Genomic DNA, 22,305 nt, shown 5'->3' on the forward strand with positions numbered 1-22,305 from the left:
AAATTCTAAATATTATTCATTACTGAATGTCATGGACTACTACCCTACCATCTCTTTGACTTTTTAAGATTTCTCAGCTTATTGTCTATATCTTAAATTTTTAAAATTTCTGCTGTAATATTTTTAATTTTCAAAAGTCTCTTAAGTCTTTTCTTGTTTTACTGATAAAATACCCTTTTTCTTCTCTCTGAGGATATTAACTTTTGAGTTCTTTCTGGTTTCCCAAAACTAGGCTGTGCTATCAGTCTATATTTGTTTCTGTTTTGATCTCTATTATATTTCCCTCAAATATTTGGTGATGCTTGATTGTTTGTAGGACACTACAATACTGATTGATAATGGTGTGAATGGGTGGTCACAGGCTTACAACTAATGGGTTTCACTGTAGTGTGATCAAGCAGAAATCTAGCTATTTCATTCAGAGATTCCTGACTGCCACTATTTCTAAGTCAAGTTGTCCTCATAGGCAACAGTATCCTAGAAGATACCTCCTGTCTCCTACATTGGAATAAACAAGACTGCCCGTGCTTTGAAAAAAATGACTACAGGTATAGAATTAGAGGCCTCAACATTAAATTTAATTTTCCTCTCTTTACTCTGTTGTTTCCTCTACTGTCATTTGTGCTAGAGTTTAATCTTGTTCAACCACACACTCTAGAGCAGTGGTTCTCAAAGTGTGCACCCTACAAGATTTCCAGGTGCGCCCTATGGTATTCCAGAGAAATATGTACTTGTTGGAGACCAAAAACCCAACAGGGATTTTGGAGTTTAGATTTTTGGGGCCAGAGGTATGGGGAATTGGCTGTAAGCTGACAGACTGCCCAACCCCCCATCTCACTTGCCTGATTAGATTGCAAAAGGCTGTTAAACTGTGGTGCTGGATTGTTTACACTATCCCCATGTTACCCAGAAAGACTAGAGGCAAGTTTCTTCTATCCTATGTTTGGTGTAAAGTTAAGATGATATGTATGGTGGAGGGTTTTCTGCACTCAACACAAGAGTAAAGAGAGAGGAATTCTTCAATGAACTGATGAGGAAATGAGAGTTTGCCTTTCAAATATATGCCCAAACACTGAAGAAATCTCTAGGACACATCAGTCTCATGTTTCTCATAAACACAAGAATGAAAAAACTTAACACATTTGCACTGAAACCTGCCAAATTTACTAAATCTTACTAAGAATGTATCTATATATATAAAAAGATAACGTTTTTGTCGTTTATTTTTTAACCCCACTTTTTTACAAATTCCAAAAAGCATAACTCAAAAAATGTAACATAAAATGTTTTTTAATGTCAGAATAAATTTAACTTTGTCATATTTATTTCGTTTACTATAAAAGCACTCTTGGACTTTATATTTTTTCTTTAATATTTGACTTAATCATTTTAACATATTTCTCAGAAATTTGTATATAGTGCGCCTACAATTATTTGTAGGATTTTAAATGCGCCCCGACTTCAAAAAGTTTGAGAATCACTGCTCTAGAGAGTAAGCTTTCGGTTTATTTATTTATTGTTTTAAAGATTTTATTTACGGTCATATTGTCATATTGCAGTTCACTTTTCACAGCCTCTATTGCAGATTTTTAAGTTGTACATATCTAATTTTGTATTGCGAATTTTTTGTTATACCGTGGGGTTTTGCAGTATATAAGTATTATTTATATATTTATTATTTTAATTACTTTTACAGTAAAATAAGCATTTTCTAGCCTAAAAAATTGAAAACAATATAAAAAGAGTGTAGGAAAGGTTAATAACAGTGAGGGAAAGGTTTATAAGAGTGTAGGGAGGGTTTATAAAAACTTAAAAATATATATAAATAATAAACATAAGGTTGCTACTTCTCAGACTTTTGCCTTCCAGAACCCCCCACTATAGACGAGGGACCACTGTATTCATTTTAGAAAGGAAAGAGAAAGAAAGAGAGAGAAGGGGGTTAGGAGAAGGAAACATAAACTCCCATATGTGCCTTGACCAGGCAAGCCCAAGGTTTCGAACTGACAACCTCAGTGTTCCATGTCAATGTTTTATCCACTGCACCACCACAGGCCAGGCAAGCCTCTATCCAGTCTTTGCATGGGTGATCTCCTTCCCCTACACTGTTCAGCCAGGAATTTGCAGGATAAACTGCTTTAAATTTTTTTAAACAATTCTGTTTTTGACCCCACCCATACCCTGCCTTCAGAGTAATGGAGGCCTCTTAAGACAGTCTAAGGTTCTGTTGTATGGAACTGATTTAATTGTTAACTCCATTCTCCCCATTAAGGTTTAGGTTTCAACTTTCTGCTAAGAGAGTTTACCATTCACCTTGTACAACCACTTTTAAGCTTGTATTTTGTGGATTCTCTTAGCTGTCTTTTCTCTTCAGTTCTCTTAATATTTTTTCTTTTCATTCCTTTGTCTAGAGTTCTGGGAAGAATCATAGAATTAAACAGGCACTCAATTTGCTATGCTTAACTGAAAGTTTGTCATATTTGTTTGAATTCAGCATTTCAAACATGTTTCATGAACCACTAACTCCAAAAGCTGTTTCATTAAAATAACTTTTTCTATAATATAACCCTGGTAAAGGGTTTAAGCTTTGAGCCCAGTGTTTGGCATGCACCCACTTAAAGTCTGATTAATTTATTTCAAACTTAATAAAGCTATAAGTAAATGGATCTAGCATGTACTTAAAGAAGTATTCCATTAAGAGACTCCAAAGGCACCAGCTTAAGCCCAAGGGCACTGGCTCAAACCCTGAGGTGCTGGCCAGTTTGAGCCCTGGCCAGAGCACATATGAAAAGTAATCAATGGCACAACTTAGTGGAAAGAGTTGATGCTTCTCATCCTCTTCTCCCCTCTTTCCCGTCCTCTCTAAATAAATAAATAAAGCACAAAAAGGAAATGCTTTTATATTCTATATCAATTATACATTCTTAACAGAAGAGGTTGAAATTTAAAAAATGATAAATTCAGTTATCTAGTTTAACTGAAGAATAAAAGTGACATTTCCTTAAAAAATTGCCAAAAGGTATGCTAACCTTTCACAATACTACTAAGAAGGCAACAACACCATATTCATTAAATGAAAAAAATAAATTAAATAGTTTATATTAGTTTTCCTATAGTCATAGATGATATAACGGAAAAACAAACAAAAACCAGTACTAAACCCAAAGGGCCAGCTTCCAGTAAGACTGTCTAGTGGGCCTGACAAGTTTTAACTAATGTTCTACTAATAATTTCTAATCCAGATAAAGAGTTCACAATTTCATATGCTCTATTCATTAGTTTGTATATAACATAAATAACTTAAGGTAGAAAGTCACACCATACATGGTCAAAAAACAGTCTCTTCCTGCTTCAAAAATCTTGAAGAAATTAAAGAAGCTAAAACTGAGTTCTTCTAAAATCTAGCCAAGCAATCTTAGATAAAGGGATTTTTTCCCCCCAAGACATTATTTTATAAAAAGAAATTTAAATTATCCTTAGGACCCCATCATTCCTGTTCAGTGTAACTGAGTTTGCACAATTTCCCACTAACTCTGCCTTCATCATAACATTATCTCTTATTTCTTCCTTAGTCATGATAGGTTCATTATAGCCCCCAAACATTGAGACAATTACAAGTAACATTTATAGGTTCTCTTAGTCTTCTAATAAAACCCTTTGTTAATAATATCTAAGAAATCTCGTAAGAAATTTGAAAATCAAAGGTTAAAATTCTTTTTTAAGCAAGAGAGACAGAGGCAGAGAGACAGAGAAAGGGAGAGATAGAGACAATTAGAAAGAGAGAAAGATGAGAAGCATCAATTCTTCATTGCAGCCCCTTCGTTGTTCACTGATTGCTTTCTCATATGTGCCTTGACCCAGGGGCTCCAGCAGAGCGAGTGACCCCTTGCTCAAGCTACTGAACTTGGGCTCAAGCCAGAGACCTCAGGTTTTGAACCTGGGTCCCTTGCGTACTGGTCCAACGCTTTATCCACTGTGCCACCTCCTGATCAGTTTTCTTTCATTATCAGAGAGTTGTAGCCAAGGGTAATCAAATAATAAGTACAGAATACCATTACCACTGGAAAATGCTACATAGAAAACACAATTACTACCCATAACTTAACATTACTAGGGAAAAAAACAAAACAACATACTGTTTTTCACTTAAGTAACCCTAAGACCTTGAATTATGTTATATAAGACTATGAAGAAAAAATGGCCAATTACATTTTTATAGTAATTTTTTAAATTACAAAAAATTTCAAATATCAGAAAGAATAGTATAATGAAACATCTTATACCAATGGTTTTCAACCACCAATCCCTCAGAAATTTTGTGCTGATCCGCAAAAGAATTAACCACTACCTTATACCCATATCCCAACTTCTACAATTATTAACTCATGTTCAACGTTAACTTACTACCGGCTCAAGATCATTTTGAAACAAATTCTGGATATCAGATAATTTAATGTATAAATATATATTTCAGTATATTAACTAAGTCTAAGATTAAGTGATCTTTGGGAAAAAAATCCTTAATACCATTATCACAAGTAAAAAATAAATAATTAAAATCCCCCATTCCCTAATATCAAAAATCAAATACCCAATGTTTGATTTTCTCTAATTTCCATAAAGTTATATTAACCACATATTAGAATATAGATCCAAATAAGATCCATACATGTGGTTGAACATGTGTCTCTTAATATACAAGTTCTCTTCCATTCCTAGTAAACTCCTTGAGCATGACCAGTGGTGGAGCAGTGGACAGAGCATCGATCTGGGATACTGGGGTCCCAGGTTCAAAACTCCCGAGTTGCCAGCTTGAGCGTGGGATCACAGACATGATCCCATGGTCACTGGCTTGAGACCAAGGACAGTGGCTTGAGGAAGGGGTCAGTGGCTCAGCTGAAGCCTCCCCCCCCCATCAAAGCATGTATGCATGTATGAGAAGCAATCAATGAACAACTAAAGTGATGCAACTACAAGTTGAGGATTCTCCTCTCTCTCTCTCTCCCGCAAAAATAGTAAAATAATAAACTCCTTGAAAAAATATTTTTTAAATCTTATTTACTGATTATAGAGAGAGGAGAGAAAAAGAAGGGGTGGAGGGAGCGGGAAGCATCCACTTGTAGAACCATATTTCCCCATGTATAAGACGCCCCTTAATTTTGGGGTCCAAAATTTGAAAAAAAAAATTACATAAAGTTCTTGAACTCAAGTCTTATTCATCATGAAATTCATACAACTCCTCGTCAATGTCAAAACTCCCATCAAATAGCTTGTCCTCATCTGTGTCTGATGATGAACCACTGTCTTCAACAATGAGCACAAAAACAAGCACAAAAATGCGGGAAATGCAAGTAAAACAATCTATAACCACTGTATAAGACGCACCCAGTTTTTAGACCACAAATATTTTGGGAAAGGGTGCATCTTATACATGGGGACATAGTTGCTTCTCCTATTTCCCTTGACAAGGCAAGGCCCGGGTTTTGAACCGGAGACCTTAGCATTCCAGGTTGACACTTTACCTACTGCACCACCATGGGTCAGGCGAAAATTTTTGATAAAGAAATAAGGTCTTGGCCTGACCTGTGGTGGCGCAGTGGATAAAGCATTGACCTGGAATGCTGAGGTCACCGGTTCAAAACCCTGGGCTTGCCTGGTCAAGGCACATATGGGAGTTGATGCTTCCTGCTCCTCCCCCTGTTCTCTCTCTATCTCTCTCTCTCTCTCCCCACCTCTCTAATAAAAAATGAATAAATAAAATCTAAAAAAGTAAATAAATAAAAAATTAAAAAAAAAAAAGAAATAAGGTCTTTTATCTGTGGTCTAAATTTTGCTGACTGCATACCCCTACTAAAACATAACATCTCTCTCTGCCTCTGTACATCTTGTAAATTAGTACTTAGATTTTTTATTTATTTTAGAGAGAAGAGAGATAAAGAGAGAGAAGGGGGGGAGGAGCAGAAAGCATCAACTCCCATATGTGCCTTGACTGGGCAAGCCCAGGCTTTCAAACTGGCAACATCAGTGTTCCAAGTGGACGCTTGATCCACTGCGTCACCACAGGTTGGGCCTTAGCTTTCTTAATAAGATGGAAGTGTGTGTTTGGGTTTTTAGAGACTTTTTTTGTCATACAATTGCATGTTCTTTATCATTTACTTTTTTTTTTAAAGATTTGATTTTTTTAATTTTTATTTTATTATTTTTTTTTTTAGAGAGGAGAGAGAGAGAGAGAGAGAGAGAAGGGGGAGGGAGGAGCAGGAAGCATCAACTCCCATATGTGCCTTGACCAGGCAAGCCCAGGGTTTTGAACCGGCGACCTCAGCATTCCAGGTCGATGCTTTATCCACTGCGCCACCACAGGTCAGGCTATCATTTACTTTCATAAGGGAGTATTTATTGTATGGTTGTCTCTCCTTTTGTGATGCTAATAGCCACTGCTGCTCTCTCCTAGATCCATTAATTCATTATTATACAAAATGCTTATATTCAAATTCTGTATTTTTTATTTTCAATTATTTGCTGAATACTTCTAAAAATATTTAACTTTCCTTTACTATTTCTTCAATTATCCTGATACAGAGTTTATTTAGGAAAGTAAAATAGATGTTTAGACCTTTCCTTTTATAAATGTAGCAGTTTTCACAATAAGTTAACTTCTTAGCATCATCCAAAATAAACCAATTAGTTTTTTTATGTTCATTTAAATCTGAGTAATTTTAATTAAACACAATACCTGAATATATGCTAATATTTCATTAGGTATATAATGTATTTCAATGTAGGAAAAAAAAACAACTGGTCATGTTAGATCTATTAAACTCCCCAAGTAATATCATAGAAAAACTACGGTAAATAAATAGATAGTAAGTACCTAGTACTCATTCAGTTAAGATAGTTCCACATAATTACCTTGGTCACCAACGCATAAAAGTAAAATCAGTATTTCTGCCTATTCTAAACCAAATAGCCTCAGGCATCTTTACTTAAGTAGATTCAACATTAGTACAACATTAGGTTACAGCATAAATAATTTTAAGAACTCTATGGCCCTGGCCGGTTGGCTCAGTGGTAGAGCGTCAGCCTGGCGTGCAGGAGTCCCAGGTTCAATTCCCGGCCAGGGCATACAGAAGAAGCACCCATCTGCTTCTCCACCTCTCCCCCTCTCCTTTCTCTCTGTCTTTTTCTTCCCCTCCCGTAGACAAGGCTCCATTGGAGCAAAGTTTGCCAGGGCACTGAGGATGGCTCTGTGGTCTCTGCCTCAGGCGCTAGAATGGCTCTGGTTGCGACAGAGCAATGCCCCAGATAGGCAGAGCATCGCTCCCTGGTGAGCATGCCAGGTGGATCCCGGTCGGGTGCATGTGGGAGTCTGTCTGACTGCCTCCCCGTTTCCAACTTCAGAAAAATACAAAAAAAAAAAAAGAACTCTAATTTAAAATGAGCTATTCGGTGTTAAATTAGCTTAGGATATCCACTAAAAACTTGTTTAGTATTTCATATTCTAAATAGTAAAACAAATTCTCAAATCTGTATAAATCATAGATTCTTATAAATGGTCTTTACTACACTGAAGCACTTTAGGTAAAATCTGCCTATGTTTCTCTCTCTAAAAATAAGGCCAAGAGGATATACAGATGGCCAATAGGCATATGAAAAAAATGTCAATATCACTAATCATTAGAGAAATGTAAATTAAAACCTCACTGAAACACAACCTCACACCTGTGCTGGCGAGGGTGTGGAGAAAAGGGAACCTTCCTGCACTGCTGGTGGGAATGCAGACTGGTGCAGCCACTGTGGAAAACAGTATGGAGATTCCTCAAAAAATTGAAAATGGAATTGCCTTTTGACCCAGCTATCCCACTTTTAGGAATAAAATATATTCTAAGAATACCAAATCATTGATACAAAAGAAGATATGCACCTCCATGTTTATTGCAGCATTGTTTACAATAGCCAAGATTTAGAAACCGCCAAAGTGTCCGTCAGTGGATGAATAGATTAAAAAAGTGTGGTACATATACACAATGGAATACTACATGGCCATGAAAAAAGAAGGAAATCTTACCTTTTGTGACAACATGGATGAACCTGGAGACTATTATGCTAAGTGAAATAAGCCAAGCAGAGAGAGACAAATATCATATGATCTCACTTATATGAGGAATCTAATGAACAATGTGAACTGAAGAATGGAATAGAGGCAGAGGTGGGGTCACAGAAAGCAGAGGGACAGTGGTCAGAGGGAGGGGGGATGAGGGGATGGGATCAGAGAAAGTAAAGGGATTTGTGAAATTATATATACATAACACAGAGATATAGATAGCAGAACAGCAAATCTTGAAGGGGGGAGAGTCTTATTGGGGGCAAAGGGGGTATTAAAGGGGAACACAGGGGTGGGGGGTGAGGGAGTTATATTTGGTGGGACACTTGAATCCATGTAAACACAATAAATTAAAATTAAAAAAAAATAAAAAAGGGCCAGGCAAGAGGTAAATACTCAAAGAAAATTATAGTAGTCCTCCTTTGTTTCTTATTTTCCAAGTGAGAAGAAAGGAGATAGAGAGATAGACTCTCACTTGCACCCTGACCAGGATCCAACCAGCAACTCTATCTGGGACTGATGACCTGCCTATCTGGGGCCATGCTCGCAACTGAGTTATTTTTAACTCTGTTATTTGTTAAAAATACTGAGTTATTTGGTTCGATGTGCTGGAACCAATTGAGCCATGGCTGCTGAAGGAGAAGAGAGAGACAGAGAGCGAGAAGGGGGAGGAGAATGGGGAGGGGTGGAGAAGTAGATGGTCACTCTTTCTCCTTGGCCCTGACTGGGAATTGAACTTGGGACATTCATACGCCTGGCCAATGCTATGCCACTAAGCCAACAGGCCAGGGCCTATAGTACTATTAAAACTAAGATCAACATATTTTTTATCAGATACTAGAGTTACCAAGCAAAATCTATCCATTAAAAAATACATGCTAATCTACAGCAATGACATAGAAAAACAGAAGTTTGATAGCTAAGGTTCTTTAACAAAGAAAAATGCTCATTTATTCATTAAGTCCTTTCAATGAAATTTCACTTAAATAGTAAATTATCAAAGGTAGAACATTTATTAATCTGTAAATCTGGGTCTATAAATATGAGAGAACATGTTAATTCAAATCAGAAATAGCATTAACTATCTACTTAGTATTCATAATATAAATAATAAAGTTGATTATCATCTACTTTTAAGAACAATGAATTCATTAATTTTTTATATCTATAAAGAGAAATTCATTGTAACTTGCCTGGAAATTAAATGCTCACCTCCTTGCTTACAAACAGTTCATAGTAAGTTTTAAAACAATAAATAGTCTGAGCTCCAAGGGGGAGTCACAGGCACTACAGTATCCTTTTTCTCAGGCCCTGCCGCAAACCTTTCCCATAGTATAGAGCAGGGGTCCCCAAACTTTTTACACAGGGGGCCAGTTCACTGTCCCTCAGACCATTGGAGGGCCAGACTATAAAAAAAATATGAACAAATCCCTATGCACACTGCACATATCTTAAAGTAAAAAAAACAAAATGAGAACAAATACAATATTTAAAATAAAGAACAAGTAAATTTAAATCAACAAACTGACCAGTATTTCAATGGGAACTATGGGCCTGCTTTTGGCTAATGAGATGGTCAATGTCTGGTTCCATATTTGTCACTGTTAGCTGTAACAAGTGATATGACGCATTTCTGGAGCCATGAAGCGTGCATCCCGCGTCACCAGAAGTAGTACTGTACGTGAGCGACGCTGCCACATACAGTGTTCCTCTCACTGACCACCAATGAAAGAGGTGCCCCTTTTGGAAGTGCGCAGGGGCCAGATAAATGGCCTCAGGGGGCTGTAGTTTGGGGACCCCTGGTATAGACCTATGTACTAGATAAGACCAAGAGACAGGAATCTTTAACTGTTCATGTAGATAAATATGTAAGAGGTACTTTATTTCCAAACAAAGTTTCAAATTAGAAGTGTGGCTATGAGGCCAAACCACCACTTCCTCTGGGAACCATGAATTAACTTCTAACTGTCACAACCTCCCTTGTTACTGCTTAAAGTTACTGGTCCACAAGGTATTTCATCCCACCTCCCCTGAATTCTTCATGAATAGTGGAGTAAGACCATAATGTAGGTTGCTAACTACCAAATAATTGAAAAATACGCTTTTCTTATTTTCCTTTACACACATGCAGATAAACTCTCTCACTTTCCTCATCCCTTCCTCCAAACTGAGCATAAAAACAAAACGGGCAAGGCATAGCATATGACTCCACGAGAGCAGTTTACAAAGGATTTAACAAACACAGAGTTCAGCAGAGTTCTGCACATGACTATTTTCCAAACCAGTTATTAATAAAAACTCTGGTACAGCACTAAAGTAAAAAACAAAAAAAGGTAGAAATCTAAATTAAAAAGCCACTTACTATGCATCTTCAAGTCATGAAGCTTTGCACTTAATAGATCTTCTATGGTTTTTTTTCTGTAAACAACAAAAAAAGGCTAAATAATTACGAGAAAACTAATTTTGCTAATTTTTTAAAGTTCTCTACCCACCAAAATAAAATCTATTAGGCACTGAATTTTAAATTCTAGCAAAGCATAACTAGTTGCCCCCTCCTCATTCCAGTGACTGACAATGGAGGTTTTACTACCAGGAAACAAAACACCATTGCAATCCCTTTCTCTAGAACTGACAGAAATTATCAGCAAGAAAGGACTTCTATCAGGGTTTTACTGCTTTAGAAGGGAGACCGAACACTGAATGAACACTGCTGAAGTGCTGCAGAGACTAAGCACATGCAGTAAACATAAGGCTGAATGGGAGGAATGCTAAACAATTTCCAAAAGACTCTAAAAAGACTATACTGTATATATCTAATAGCTGAGAGATTTTCTACCTTTGGAGAAATCATTAAGGGTCTGACTTTGTGAGCAAAGGCAAATTATTATTTTTATGTTATTTCTATATAGCATCCTTCTACGATAAATCCCTGAGAAAAAGCAGTTAAGCATGTGGACAACCTCAGCTGGGTTAGACCCACTGTAAGTCCTTGTCATAAGTCATATAGTGATGACCACTGCACTTTCAGCAAGAGCTGAGAGAAAAGAGGTAACTCTGAGAAAGCACAAAAATATATATCCATGACATTGTCACAGCCAGTGATAGGAGATATATTAAGAATGAAGTTGGCAAAGGTATTTCTTCATTATGCCTGGGAAAAGTGGGCTACTATCTACTATATAAACATATGCAACGAATCAAAACTGACTCAGTTAAAAGAAAATGTAAATAAAATCTGCTCTAATGCAGTTAACACTGATTTATGAGTGGGACCTTGCAGTGGTGTTTCATGAAGCCCTAAAAATCATACACAAAGTTTTGTCTGTATGTTTTATGACGTTTTTCTGGAAAAAGGTGTCTACAGCTTTCTTCAGATTCTCAAAGAAGTCCACAACTTCCCAAAACTTAAGATCTAGAGTGTTATAAATTAGTGGCATGATTCAATAAATCTCAGGGACTACTGTCAACTATTTTGATAACAAAATAAATTTACTCTCTTAAGAAATTAGTATTCTAATGAAATATACTAATGAATTAAAGACTTAATTATGAACTTGACAGTATATTGACTTAGGAATACAACTTTTGGACAGTCCTAAATACATTTCAGGTCAAAATGGGCTTAAATTTAAAATTTTCTAGAATAAGTTATTTTAAGTATTAATACCAGTACATTACTAATTCAATTTAGATAAAAAAAGATATGTTAGATATCTAGTAAACTCAATGACTGAGCCCTGTATTTCCAGGCGTTTTAACAATAGCAATTAAATGAAACAAATCCAAACATGTTAAATTTTTTAAAAACATAAGTATTTGTTACAGTTGGTAGCAAGTGCCCACTATAATACAAAGAAGCAAAATGAGATAACATTACTTTGAATTATAACTGTCTTATGAAGAATGGTAAACTCTACATTAGTTACTTTCTACTTTTGTCCATAAAAAGCAGAGCAGACTACTCAAAATGTCATCTGTGCACCAGTGCTTATCTATTATTGGTTGTGATATATAAAAAAAGGAGTAAGCATTCAGAAAATTTTAGTGCTGTAACATTTTACAAAAATATCAACCTAAAACCAGATTATAAAAAAAAACTAAAAAAACCAATTCATCAAAGATAGAGCTCAATAAATTATATTCTCAAATTCCAGCTGGTCCTTCCTTAAATTATCAAGTATATGCTTTAAAAGAAGTAATTACGTTTAATAATATTTTTAGAAGTACTAATTTTTTTAACTAGGTACCTTCTGGTTCTACACATTTGAATTCCACTTCTAAAGTTCATTACTAACCTCATACAGCTTTTAGAATTTTCAAGACAGGAGAGCTGTTTCTTAAAAGAGCTTTTGTTTATCTTGTCTTTTGTTTCTCTCAACTGTCTTTTTACTTGAACCTATGAGAAAAGCAAAATCACTAATTTAGAGTGATAATCCAGCATCACAAATTATAACCTATTAGTTTCCTTTGAAAACATAAAACATTAAAGAAACAAAGTTGAATAAAACTGTAGGTCAAATACATACACTTATTCATTCAAGCATGCTAAAGCATACATTTAATACATGTGCTAAGTAAGCTCTGGGGAAACAAAACAGTGGGAGATGGGTACTTCAACGGATTAAGTGCTCATTATAGAGATACAAGCACAGATCAGCATATACATTGAATATTAATTCTAGAAAAGAATTTAATAAGTAGATAATCTATGGAAATAAAATCTAAGGAAATAAAATTACTCTAAATGAAGGAAAAAACAGAGAAGCCAATGCATATGGGGAAGATTAGTAGACTACGAAGTTGATGTAAAGTATTAGGACCAGATCATAAAGGACCTTAATAATAAAATAATTTTACAGGGATCAGATTAAGTGAGGTTTTGAAAGCAAGTGAATGAAATGATCAAATCTGTTTTTTAGGATTAACTTTGGCAGTGATGTGAGGAATGAAGAAGTTAAGCAGAGACTATAAAAGCCAGGAAGCCAGATGAAAGCCCTTACAATACAGTCTAGATCTACACTGAGAAAATATACGGCTCACAAAAATTAGAAGATATTTCAAAATGAATATGAAGCAATGAAATATCCCCTAATTTTTTGAGCAATACAGTTACTAGCCATATGTGGCTACTGAGCACTTGAAATGTAGCTAGTATGAATTGAGATGTACTGTATTAAAATACACACAGAATTTCAAAGACTTAGGACAACAACATAAAGGGTAAATTTCTCAATAATAATTCTTTTAAAATATTGCATGTTGAAATAATGTATTAGATATGTTGGATAAATAAGAGTATAAAAATTTGTTTTTGTTTTTTACTCATTAAATAAAATATGGCTGCTGAACTGACCTATGGTGGTGCAGTGGATACAGCATCGACCTGGAATGCTGAGGTCACTCGTTTGAAAGCCCTGGGCTTTGCCCAGTCAAGCCACATACAACAAGCCAGCCTGAACAACTAAAGTGAAGCAACTATGAGTTGATGCTTCTCCCTCTCCTCCACCTCTCCTTTCTCTGTAAAATCAATAAATAAAATCTTAAAAAAATAATAAGGCTACTAAAAATTTTAAAGTAGAGATGATGGCTTATATATTTCTAGTGGCAGAACCAGTCTAGATGACAGCATGAGAGCCTGCTGTTAAAGAGTTAACAGCAGAGACTTGAAGAAGAAACAAATTTAAGACACTGAGCAGAAGGAACAGGCAAAGACAAGGCAGAGAGAAAAGAAAAAGGAAAACTCCCAGATGATTTCTGGATTTGTTAATATTTAGATTCCTTTGGTATTATAGATGGAGATATCCAACAAGTGGTTGAAAATACAAGTCTGTTCTAAGGAAAAGATCTAGATTAGTGACAGAATTTAAGAAACTATACAAATACAAGCAGTACTAACAGCTACTAAAGTAGTTAAGAAGGCTTAGAAGGAAAGTATATCTAGAGAATTGAAAGGAAGATCCTATGAGGAGTCTCGAGGTTTAAGGAAAGGTAAGGAGGGTAGGGGCATGGACAAAAGATTTTAAAAGATCAGATAAGTAAAACAAGCAAATATTCATACATACGTATACCCATAAAAGCCAAAGGAAATCAAGGTTCTCAACAGCATTACATATAGGAATGACAAAATTAGTCAGTCAGAAGATTTTACTGAGGAGTAAGTAATAAGCAAGTGTCGATGTCTCATTCAAGTTCAGTTGTAAATGGAAAAGGATAATAAAGTGAAGATTCAAAAGAAGCAAAGGTCAAAGGAAGATACTGAGAGTGTGTGGATAATATCACATACAAGAAATACCTTTCTAAGTTTGGTAAAATCACAGTAACAGTGCACCAAACTTTTATGTACAAGCCCTATTAAATAAAACAAATTTTTATTCCAAGCAACAGAATACAATTTCATATGAGGCACAGAATAAAATTTTAAGGAAAATATCTTTGGAAACTAGCTCATGCATTAACATATAGTCTAGAAATATAGAAACCATGTCTTTCAAAGAAGTCATGCTTTGATCTTGATTATACCACACATTTATATCTTTTCTCCAAATTATATACTACTTCGCATAGATGTCCAAACTTACACAATTACAAGCAAAATCATTTTTCATGTCTTTTTATTTGAGTTGCAGTCTTATTTGTATATCAAGACTCATCTGTCTAAAATTAAAAAAAACAAATTATAAATACCTTCAGTGAGAACATCTAATACTGCTTCCATATCCCTTCCTACTCACAGACAGCAATCAAGCTGTCACTGACTTACCTGGGAACAATTTGTTTTTTCCCATTAGTGGCATCATGTATCTATATACTGAGTACTCTTATTTTTAGCAATATATCATTTATAATTTGTTAGATACATCAAAAAAATCTCTTTCTTAAAGACAAATACCATAGGATTTCATTTATATGTAGAACCTAATGAACAAAATAAAATAGAAACAGGTCCATAGATAGAGAATAAGACTGATAGCTGTCATGGGGAGACTGGGGGCCTGGGTATAACAGATGAAGGTTTTAAGCAAAAAAAAAACCCCAAACCCCAAAAAACTCACAGATAGAGACAACAATATGATTATTACAAGAGAAAGGGAAATGGAGGGAGGCAGGAGAAGGTAAAGGACGGATAAATGGCGGCAATGAAAGGAACTTGACTTTGGGAGGTAAATGCACAATACAGTATGCAGATGATGTATCAGAATAATTGCACACATGAAGCCTGTATAATTTTATTAACCAATGTCACCCCAAGAAAGTAAAAAAATATATAATAAATTAATTAATTTGCTCTTGAAAACAAGTCATGGTCATGGGGGAGAAAAGGGCTGACAAAATGTTTCAGATTAAAGAGATGAGACATGACAACTGAATGCAACACATGATCAAAGACTTTCTTTTGCTATAAGGGACATTGTTGGAACAAATGCAATATTCAATTAAAATATGTTACATATATATATAAAATCTCATACATTTTACTTAACTGCTTACTTTCCTTTTGCTCATTCAATTCAGGAATATGTTCGTTCCTTTTTTGTTTGTTTTATTAGTGAACTAAAAATGTGAATACACATCATAATCATTCATAAGATTTAACATCAGTGAGGTATGTATAATGCATATATCTAATGGACATGATTAGGATTAAGCATTATAAAACTATACTATAAAAGATTAATGTCACTTGTCTATGACAACCTTGAAACTGAGAAATTCCTCTCAAGATCTCTACAAAACCTCCTTTATCCTTCCACAATTAAACTCATTTTCCTTCAAGCACCAGAATTTAAGAACAAAGACACCATTTTATATTTAACTGTACTGGCTAAATCCTCTCAGCATTGTTTTTTTAATGAAACATATTTTTCACCAGGTGGTGGTGCAGAGGATAGAGCATCAGACCTGGATGCGGAGAGCCCAGGTTCGAAACCCCGAGGTCACCAGCTTGAGCGCAAGCTCATCTAGTTTGAGCGAGGCTCACCAGCTTGAGCCCAGGAATGAGCAAGGGGTCACTCGGTCTGCTGTAGTCCCCCCTCCCCCCGGACGGGGCACATATGGGAGAGTGGTCAGTGAGCAACTGGGGTGCTGCCACGAAGAACTGATGCTTCTCATCTCTCTCCTTTTCTGTCTGTCCCTGTCTGTCTCTCTCTCTGTCTCTGTCACACACACAAAAAAAGAAAACATGCTTATCAGGTATTTTGGACTTAAGCTTTTGTGGAGATTGACCTTTGAATCTAATAGTCCATTTCAAATATCTCTTTCAATTAAAAAAATATTCAAAGCACTACACAATTAATCAATAAATGATTTTTGAAATACTGAAGTCCTCACACTAAAAATATTCTAAAAACGGAAACATTCCATAACTAAGACTTAGAGATCTAATACATTTTGGGGAAAAACACAGTGTGACTTCCATGAATATGTCCTCTTTAGGGTGCAAAGAAAAAAAAAAAGAGTCAGAATTACCAAATCCGTGTGGAAAACTCTGGGTTTGTCATGATGAGGAGCAAAGATAACACATATTAAACCTAACGTTGAACAAGTCACAGATTTACTCAAATCTTTAAAGTGAAACTGAATTATGTTTATATTTATACTGTCATGTTGCAAAATAAAATCTAAGTCTTACCTTAACACAATCTTCCAATGCACTGACTTTAAACACTGCCTGAAAAGGTTTTCGGTCAATAGGACATGAAGCCAATGTCTGAAAAAATGATTAACAAATTATAACTTTAGAATTGTTTCTCTAGAATAAAAATTAATCTATAGCAAACATTTATGATGTTTTCTACTGAAACAGGAAAAAGTATTTTTCTTTTTTCAGAGGTGAAGATTAAATACTTTCTGCCTGTATAACGCCACTGAGTAATAAATATATACCTTAAATTTGTTTAATTAATTCAAATATTTATTGAGCATCTACTGTATGCTAGGTAAGTAGAAGACAATGAAGAGAGATAAGATCTCTGTTATCAAGATAACACCTATTATTATGGCCTACTTGTCCAGCTGAGAACTACTGCTATAATGAAAGGAGAGCTAAGCTGAAATTTACAGCTGTGACCCACAGCTCTTGACAATTCAAAATCAGCTGTAAAAGGAATGGCTTGTACAGGTCCCTTACAGATTTTAATATTCTATGATAATACTGTCTCCCAAAATTAATTCTTTTGAATAGGCAGTTAAACCAGCAACATAAACATTTTAAAGGTATGACGAAAATGAAGGATTTCTCCATGTCTCCCCGCAGCCACCTAGATGTCCTCTACAGATGTAGTTTTACTTTTTATTTATTGATTTTTAGCAAGAAAGGGAGGGAAGGAGGGAGGGAGGGAGGGAGGGAGGGAGAGAGAGAGAGAGAGAGAGAGAGAAAGAGGAACACAGATCTGTTCTTGTGTGTGCCTTGACCGGGGATCAAATTGGCAACTTCTGTGCTTCAGGATGATGCTCTAACCAGCTGAACTATCTGCCAGGGTTTAGAAGTAGTTTCTTACGTATCCTTTTAGAGATAACCAATGCATATACATATATATGTAGCTTTCTAATATAAAAAATATTAATTCATATGCTGAATTTTGTTTTTTCTTAATTAGGTAACTTAGATTAGTTCATATTACTAGTTCAGAGCTGCCTCATTCTTAACAGTATGATATACTATTATAGTTTTAATAATCCATTTCCTTTTATGAGTTAGGTTGAGCACATTTTAGTATTTTTAAGAGCTATTCATTGCTTTTTTTTTGTGGTAGAGAGAGGGACAGATAGGGAGAGACAGACAGGAAAGGAGAGAGATGAGAAACATCAATTCTTCGTTGTGGCTCCTTAGTTGTTCATCAACTGATTTCTCATATGTGCCTTGATGGGGGGGGGGGTACAGCAGAGCCAGTGACTCCTTGCTCAAGCCAGCAACCTGGGGCTCAAGCTGGCGACCTCGGGGTCTCGAACCTGGGTCCTCCACATCCCAGTCCAACGCTCTATCCACTGCGCCACCACCTGGTCAGGCTATTCATTGCTTTTTTAAAAAACTGTCTATTCGTGCCTTTGCCTACCTAGCTATTTTATCAGGTTGCTGGTCTTTTTCAAATGGAATTGCAGGTGTTCTTTTTTTTTAAATTGATTTTACAGACGGAGTGGGGGAAATGAGAAGTATCAACTCATAGTTGCTTCACTTGAGTTGTTTATTGTTTGTTTGTTGTATGTGCCTTGGCCAGGCAAGCCCAAGGTTTTGAACCGTTGGCTTCAGCATTCCAGGTCGATACTCTATCCACTGTGTTATCACAAGCCAGGCTGCAGGCATTTTTTATAGATCAAGATAAATTATCCTTTAATCACTGTAATTCTAAATCTTTATTTTGATGTAAATATACATTCTATACCTTAAAAATTAATGTGCATCAACTATAATTAAGGTTTTCTTGGATAATACTATTAAATGTTTTTATAGAAATGGATTTATATTTTCTAAATATATTAAGATGGAATTGTCTACTAAAGTAGAAGGGTAGATTCAGTAGCCTATGAAGAAAATACTAAGATTATATTATTAATACCTATGGTTTAATAACTTAAAAGTAATTCAAAAAGTAAAAAAATGTTAATAGTCTAAAGACCACGGATAAAAATGAAATTCTGATAAATTATCTCATATTTCCTACTGGAAAAACACTGTGATTCTACCATTCTGGACTCTGGCACACATCAAGATATGCTTGTACAAACACAGCTAGGTCAGACTATATATGCGGCCCTTGATTATACATATAATAAATCTTTACAAAGCTCGAGACTCACTTTTTGGGAGGAGCAAAAAATAAACTGAGTTACTTTTACTAACCTGTTTAAGTATGTAGATCTTTATAAAAAGTTTTACCACTTCTGAATTAGGGAATGTGACTTTATTATATTAAGTTGGTTCAGACTGGTAGAATCCAGCTCAGTTTACTTCTAAGTACTATGCATTTAAGATGATATTACTTTCCCTACAGAAAACTTGACCTTAAGAATGCTATCCACATCTTTTTAATAATGTGCTGCAAACAGCAATTATAGTTCAAAGAACTAAACATCATAAATATGTGATTGTTGTTTACACTGTATGTAATGTACTGTATATAATTCTTTTATATTAATACATTTATAATGCAAAAGAATATTTATAAGCAAAAACTTTCAAGTACTTAATTTAACCGTTTCAAAATTTATTTCTATTTTTAAAGTAAATTTTGATAAATGTTCCTAAAAATATAAATAAAATTTATTTTTTTCAATTTTTTTCAAAGGATTTTAGTTATTGATTTTAGAGAGAGAAAGTGTGTGTGTGGGGTGTCGGGAAGCATCAACTCATAGTAGTTGTTTCTCATATATGCCTTGATCAGGTAAGCCCAGGGTTTCGAACCAGCGACCTTGCATTCCAGGTTGATGTTTTTATGCACTGTACCACCGTAAGTCAGGTTCTTTCAGAGAGAGTGAGGGAGTAAGTGAGAGAGTGAGGCAGTGAGTGAGTGAGTGAGAGAGATAGACAGAGAGAGAGTGTGTGTTAACTATTAGGACATACAGCTTCAATGTTCTGTTTTGTTTTTTTAAACTAGTAAGATATATAGAGGCTCTGGATTTACATTCTACTTTCCTATCTGGTCCTTGGGTTTTGTAAATTTGAGCAAGTTTCATAACTTCTCTGTGTCTCAGTTACCTTATTAGTAAATATAGAATATAGAATTTATTTCTAAGGTGTTTATGGGGAAAAAGGAATTAGTAATCTTAGAAGACAGTAGTGGAATACTTTAAGTATTGTATAAAGTCCACCAAATAGTTTCACTGGACTAACACACTAAAAAAACCTGGTCTATTAACAAAAAGATAACCTACAAGACAATGTGAATATATATATACACACACATGTGAGAGACATGAGTTCTTAATGACTTTTTGTTAGAATATGCAAAGTTCATGACATATGAAAATTAAGGTTTATCATTTTATTTTATCTATTTCAATATGTAACACTAAGATCCAAAGAAACCTATTTTCTGTGTTCAAAAATTTATTCTGTATCAGATGCATTGAATCTTTCAAAAACTCTGAAATTAAACAATCCTGTTCTCTTTATTAAATGTCCTCTGTGGACATCAACTAAATGGCACTTTTTCTTTCACAATGTTCAAACTGACAGTTTTAATCTGAACCATTCCATTTTGATTTGTTTTAAATAATGGAACTCTGAGTAAGATTTTGTTTTTATTCTTTTTTCCTTAAACATAATTGTCATGGATTTGTCTAAGGTTTCATTTAAAGGGTTCCACTGCTAGTATAAAAATTAAAAAAAAACCCAGAAAAAAGCAGTTGGAAAACTACTGCTACCTATTATCACAATCTGCATATACTTATATTTCCTAAAAATAATCTAGTAACGCTAGAAAATAAGTTAAAAGATTTTCTTTGGCTCAGGCTCAGCCATCACAGTAAACTTAAAACCAAGTTATCCTCTCTCTAAGTTAACAAAAGCAGAGCTCGGGAAACAAGCTCCTCAGAGTAGACATTAAGATCTTTAATTTTTTTTGTTAATGTGCACTGTAAGAAAAGTATACAGCAACTTCAACACATGTCAAAGTTCAAGTTCAAAGACACCTCTATTAATAGATACTAAAGCATAAAATTATATATAATGTAATGATCAAATAGCTTTAATAGAAAAATTTTACAAATTGACTTTAAAGACCTGTTTGCACTGCCCTAATTTTAAGCATTTCCAAAGGTCCTTCACCCATAGATCCAGCAGATACCCATTTGAAAAATCTCAAAGACATTTAAATCTTGGTTTTCAAAGTTTGTGTCACTAAAATAATTTAGTTTTTAAGGTGTATGTTTTTAAAAATTCACATTTAAAGCTAATGTGGAAAACGTTAACTAATATACATACCTCTTCTGCTTAAAATAATTTAAGTTTGGGAGAAAATTATCCCAAGTTTTTTATTTTACTTATATACAATAAAAACAAAGATTCCTTGATTATTCACCATTATGATTTATTATATACAACAAAAAATACCCTTATTCACCTATTTACGTCAACATGGCTTTCATTTCAATAATTTTTAAAGTATCTAATTTAATTAGTTTCATAATCAAAGTAAGCCCAATATCACCATTCAACTTTGTGACACAGCTACAAAATATAATAGAAATTTGATCACTGCTTTTACAATGTAATGTGTTTTTAAAAACAGAGCTTGTGTTTTACTGTGAATGCTCTGAACTTAGATTATATATCAGGTAAGGAGGCAACTTTGATAAAAAAAAAATCTTCCTAATGATTTCAGTAAAACATACCCTAGTATTCTGAAGCGTTGTAAATTCCCAGCTCAGACAAACCCATATTTAAATGTAAGAACAGGAAACCTTCCTTATTTGGGAATTCAGGATTCTTGATTTCTAATATTTCTTGCTTCCTGCTGCTGCTCTATCCTCAATCAGAAAGGCTGCCTACAGATAGCCCCTCCTAGAGAGAGAGAAGCAAGTGTTAAAGTGCTTAAAGACTAAATCTCAGTACCTAGCTTACAAAGCAAGGTTTGTCTGTTCACGGGAATCTCTTGAACATCTATCTCTTCTACTAACAAAAAACAGCACATTATTTAAAACTGCAGTTCAGAATCAAATAAAGATGCTTTAGATGCACACTATTAGAGGTTGATGCTTATTTTAAAGCTCTTCACCAGGACCTACCCTTTCAAGTTGATGGTTTCAAGATACCTAGCCTGGACCTCCAAAATACAGTGCTCACCTGTAGTCAGCCTACATGTTCCCTATCACACTTAACCAGTTCTCTCAAGACAGTCCTTGTCAATCCATATTAGTAAAACTGTGTTTCTTTGTAACAGCTTTCAGGAATGTATTCCTAAAGGATAAATGGCTATCAGTGACAATATTAACACCACGAAAGCATTTTATCTAACTACTCAAGTGGAATCCTTCCAGATTCTTAAAGATACAACAGTTGGGTAGAATTACTTTTAATCTTAATTTCTTTTGACTTTTAATAGTTAAGACTTTCTTTTTTCCAATATAAAAACAGAAAATTCTGTAAATTACCTATATAAAACATTTTATAAATTCTGATATTTAAAATTAGGCTATACAAAAATATATATATTAATTCATCAAAGTGGTAAAAAGACATACATGCTTTAGGTAACGAGTGTTCACAA

At 34.7% G+C, this 22,305-nt stretch overlaps 1 protein-coding gene across 4 annotated transcripts in view; it reads right to left on the bottom strand.

Moving 5' to 3' along the window:
* SCAF11 (SR-related CTD associated factor 11) overlaps nucleotides 1-22,305 on the bottom strand; it is a 99,274-nt gene that overhangs the window by 18,870 nt on the left and 58,099 nt on the right. For 3 of the 4 annotated variants that reach the window (XM_066258175.1, XM_066258174.1, XM_066258173.1), the window contains exons 4-6: nucleotides 16,731-16,808; nucleotides 12,397-12,497; nucleotides 10,464-10,519 (exon numbers count right to left, since the gene is read on the bottom strand). In XM_066258175.1, the coding sequence (XP_066114272.1) occupies nucleotides 10,464-10,519; nucleotides 12,397-12,497; nucleotides 16,731-16,808 (235 nt within the window). Of the gene's footprint in view, nucleotides 1-10,463; nucleotides 10,520-12,396; nucleotides 12,498-16,730; nucleotides 16,809-21,430; nucleotides 21,600-22,305 lie in introns of all 4 variants that reach the window. The other variant, XM_066258176.1, reaches the window with a different exon arrangement.

Source organism: Saccopteryx bilineata, chromosome 2 (assembly GCF_036850765.1).
Source record: "Saccopteryx bilineata isolate mSacBil1 chromosome 2, mSacBil1_pri_phased_curated, whole genome shotgun sequence".
Taxonomy (NCBI): Eukaryota; Metazoa; Chordata; class Mammalia; order Chiroptera; family Emballonuridae; genus Saccopteryx; species Saccopteryx bilineata.